The 2,327-nt window shown below is 33.9% G+C and overlaps 1 protein-coding gene across 1 annotated transcript; it reads left to right on the forward strand.

Moving 5' to 3' along the window:
• Positions 1-284: 284 nt before the first annotated feature.
• Positions 285-2,321, forward strand: LOC100465041 (alpha-amylase 2B; the record flags this gene model as incomplete). The annotated part of the gene is made up of 3 exons (XM_034653108.1): positions 285-515; positions 1,290-1,423; positions 2,172-2,321. Coding segments are annotated over 3 exons (492 nt in total), but the record flags the coding sequence as incomplete, so codon positions are not given.
• Between the last annotated feature and the right edge of the window lie 6 nt (positions 2,322-2,327).

Below are 2,327 nucleotides of genomic sequence, written 5' to 3' on the forward strand. Positions count from 1 at the left end.
AAAAAAAAAAAAGAAAAGAAACGCAGATCAAGATTTAAAGCATTTTTCCCAATTTAATTTGTTCCAGTCAGAAAACTCATCTACTTTATTTCCTCCATACTCCATTTTTATACTAGAAAATGTTTCAAAGGTATGTCCATACTAGAATGTCAGGATCTCCGGTTTCCAACGCAAAGAAGACATTACCGAAATATCTGTTAATGAATAAATGAATGCATTATCAAATGGATTATCAGGTAGAGGCGATTTTTTGTGCATCAATCACAAAATTTTTACCTTAATAGGTCCGAGATTGTCGTCTGGTTGGTCTTCTTGATCTTGCGCTGGAGAAAGATTATGTGCGTTCCACGATTGCTGACTATATGAACCACCTCATTGACATTGGTGTAGCGGGGTTCAGAATTGATGCTTCTAAGCACATGTGGCCTGGAGACATCAAGGCTGTTTTGGATAAACTGCATAATCTAAATACACGGTGGTTCTCTGAAGGAAGTAAACCTTTCATTTTCCAGGAGGTAAATTCATACCTATATGTATCTACATTTCATGGGTATATGAAATAAGATCATTTAGTTCATTAGAAAATAAGTGATAGATTTAATTAATACAACTTCTGTTCTTTAATGGCTGGATCATTTATATAGACTAGTTTTCTTGAACCCTATTTTATTGAGACAGTCTCTAACATCTAATTCTTTATCACAAGAGATTTTATGGAAGTGCAGAGAATTTATTTAGGATGCAAACATCTGTGTCATTTACCGTCTCCCCAGAGACCATTACAAAAGGCAGATAATATGATAGTGGTTTTCTTGAGCCAGTCTATCTGAGTTTTAATCTTGCCTATAGCACTATTTGCTGTGTTCACTTAGGCAAATTGATTAACCTCTCTCTGCGACATTTTTCTTTTCATGTGAGGAAAAGGGATATGATCATAGTTATGTCTTTGTCTAAATGTTAGTAAGTGAATATTTGTCAAGCACTTAGAAATGTTGTGAACCAGATCTCAAGTGCTATAGAAATGTGAGTCATTGTTATAATCATTTATGTGCAAGAGTAAAATGAGGTCCACATTCTCACAGGACAACAGGTCACCTTGTTTTCATGTTATTTTTAATATTGTAGCATATAATTTAGCACAAATAAAGAATCTTGCCTTACGGAAAACCATTTGGGGTATTTCAAACAATATAAATAGTTTCAAGCCATTTTCTGTATAATGTTAACTTGTTGGTGAAAAACCTTTAAAGTTCTTATTTAAAATGCTATTTTCCCTATATTTCCGCTAGGTAATTGATCTGGGTGGTGAGCCGATTAAAAGCCAGGAGTACTTTGGAAATGGCCGTGTGACAGAATTCAAGTATGGTGCAAAACTAGGCACAGTCCTGCGCAAGTGGAATGGAGAGAAGCTGGCTTACTTAAAGTGAATGAAATATGATTTGTCTTTTAAATTATTTCACAGATGTGTTAGTCTTATTATCCCAATCCGAGTGATCTTAGAAACTTATTTAAAACTTTTAAGGATTCAATTGCTAGTAATAAGGATTATAGTTCCCCAAATTCCAATTTATCATCTTTCTTATTTAGAATATCAATCATGAGGATAACGAGGAACCCACAACACACCCTAGAGACTTTATGTATTCTAGAACTATATTAAATTTGACTAATGTATGCAGTATAATACGTGCAGGCCACATTAGTGTTAAAATGATTGTATCATTTATGAAGTACTTACAACATAGCTATGCTATGGGAATTTGCATATATAATTATCAATGAATTATTTTCAAAGAGTAGAATATTTATATTGTAACAATAAAGTATTGAATCCTACTTTTAGGCCTGTGTGATATCATATGGATGTTGATCATTCTGAAGTTTCATCCAAATTGTAATGTACTGAAATCTCTAAAATGACTTTTTTATAACAAAAATCTTATAACTGTAACATGAATGTAATACAAGTAATTCATACATATATACGTACATGGAGAGTATAATATATCTATAGATATAGTTTGTAGATATTTTTTAAAAAGTCCTATAGAATAACCATTGAATTAGAGAATTTCATTTGGGCCTGCTATACCAAAAGAAAGACACACTTAGGTTACCCTAAAGCTATTGGAAAAGAATACATGTTTGTGTGTGCATACGTGTTTTAATAGGAACTGGGGAGAAGGATGGGGTTTCATGCCCTCTAATAGAGCACTTGTCTTTGTGGATAACCATGACAACCAGCGAGGACACGGGGCTGGAGGAGCATCTATTCTTACATTCTGGGACTCCAGGTAGGAAATGAAGCCCCCCCCCCCTTTCTACCT

The sequence above is a fragment of the Ailuropoda melanoleuca genome, unplaced genomic scaffold (assembly GCF_002007445.2).
Source record: "Ailuropoda melanoleuca isolate Jingjing unplaced genomic scaffold, ASM200744v2 unplaced-scaffold7237, whole genome shotgun sequence".
NCBI lineage: Eukaryota > Metazoa > Chordata > Mammalia > Carnivora > Ursidae > Ailuropoda > Ailuropoda melanoleuca.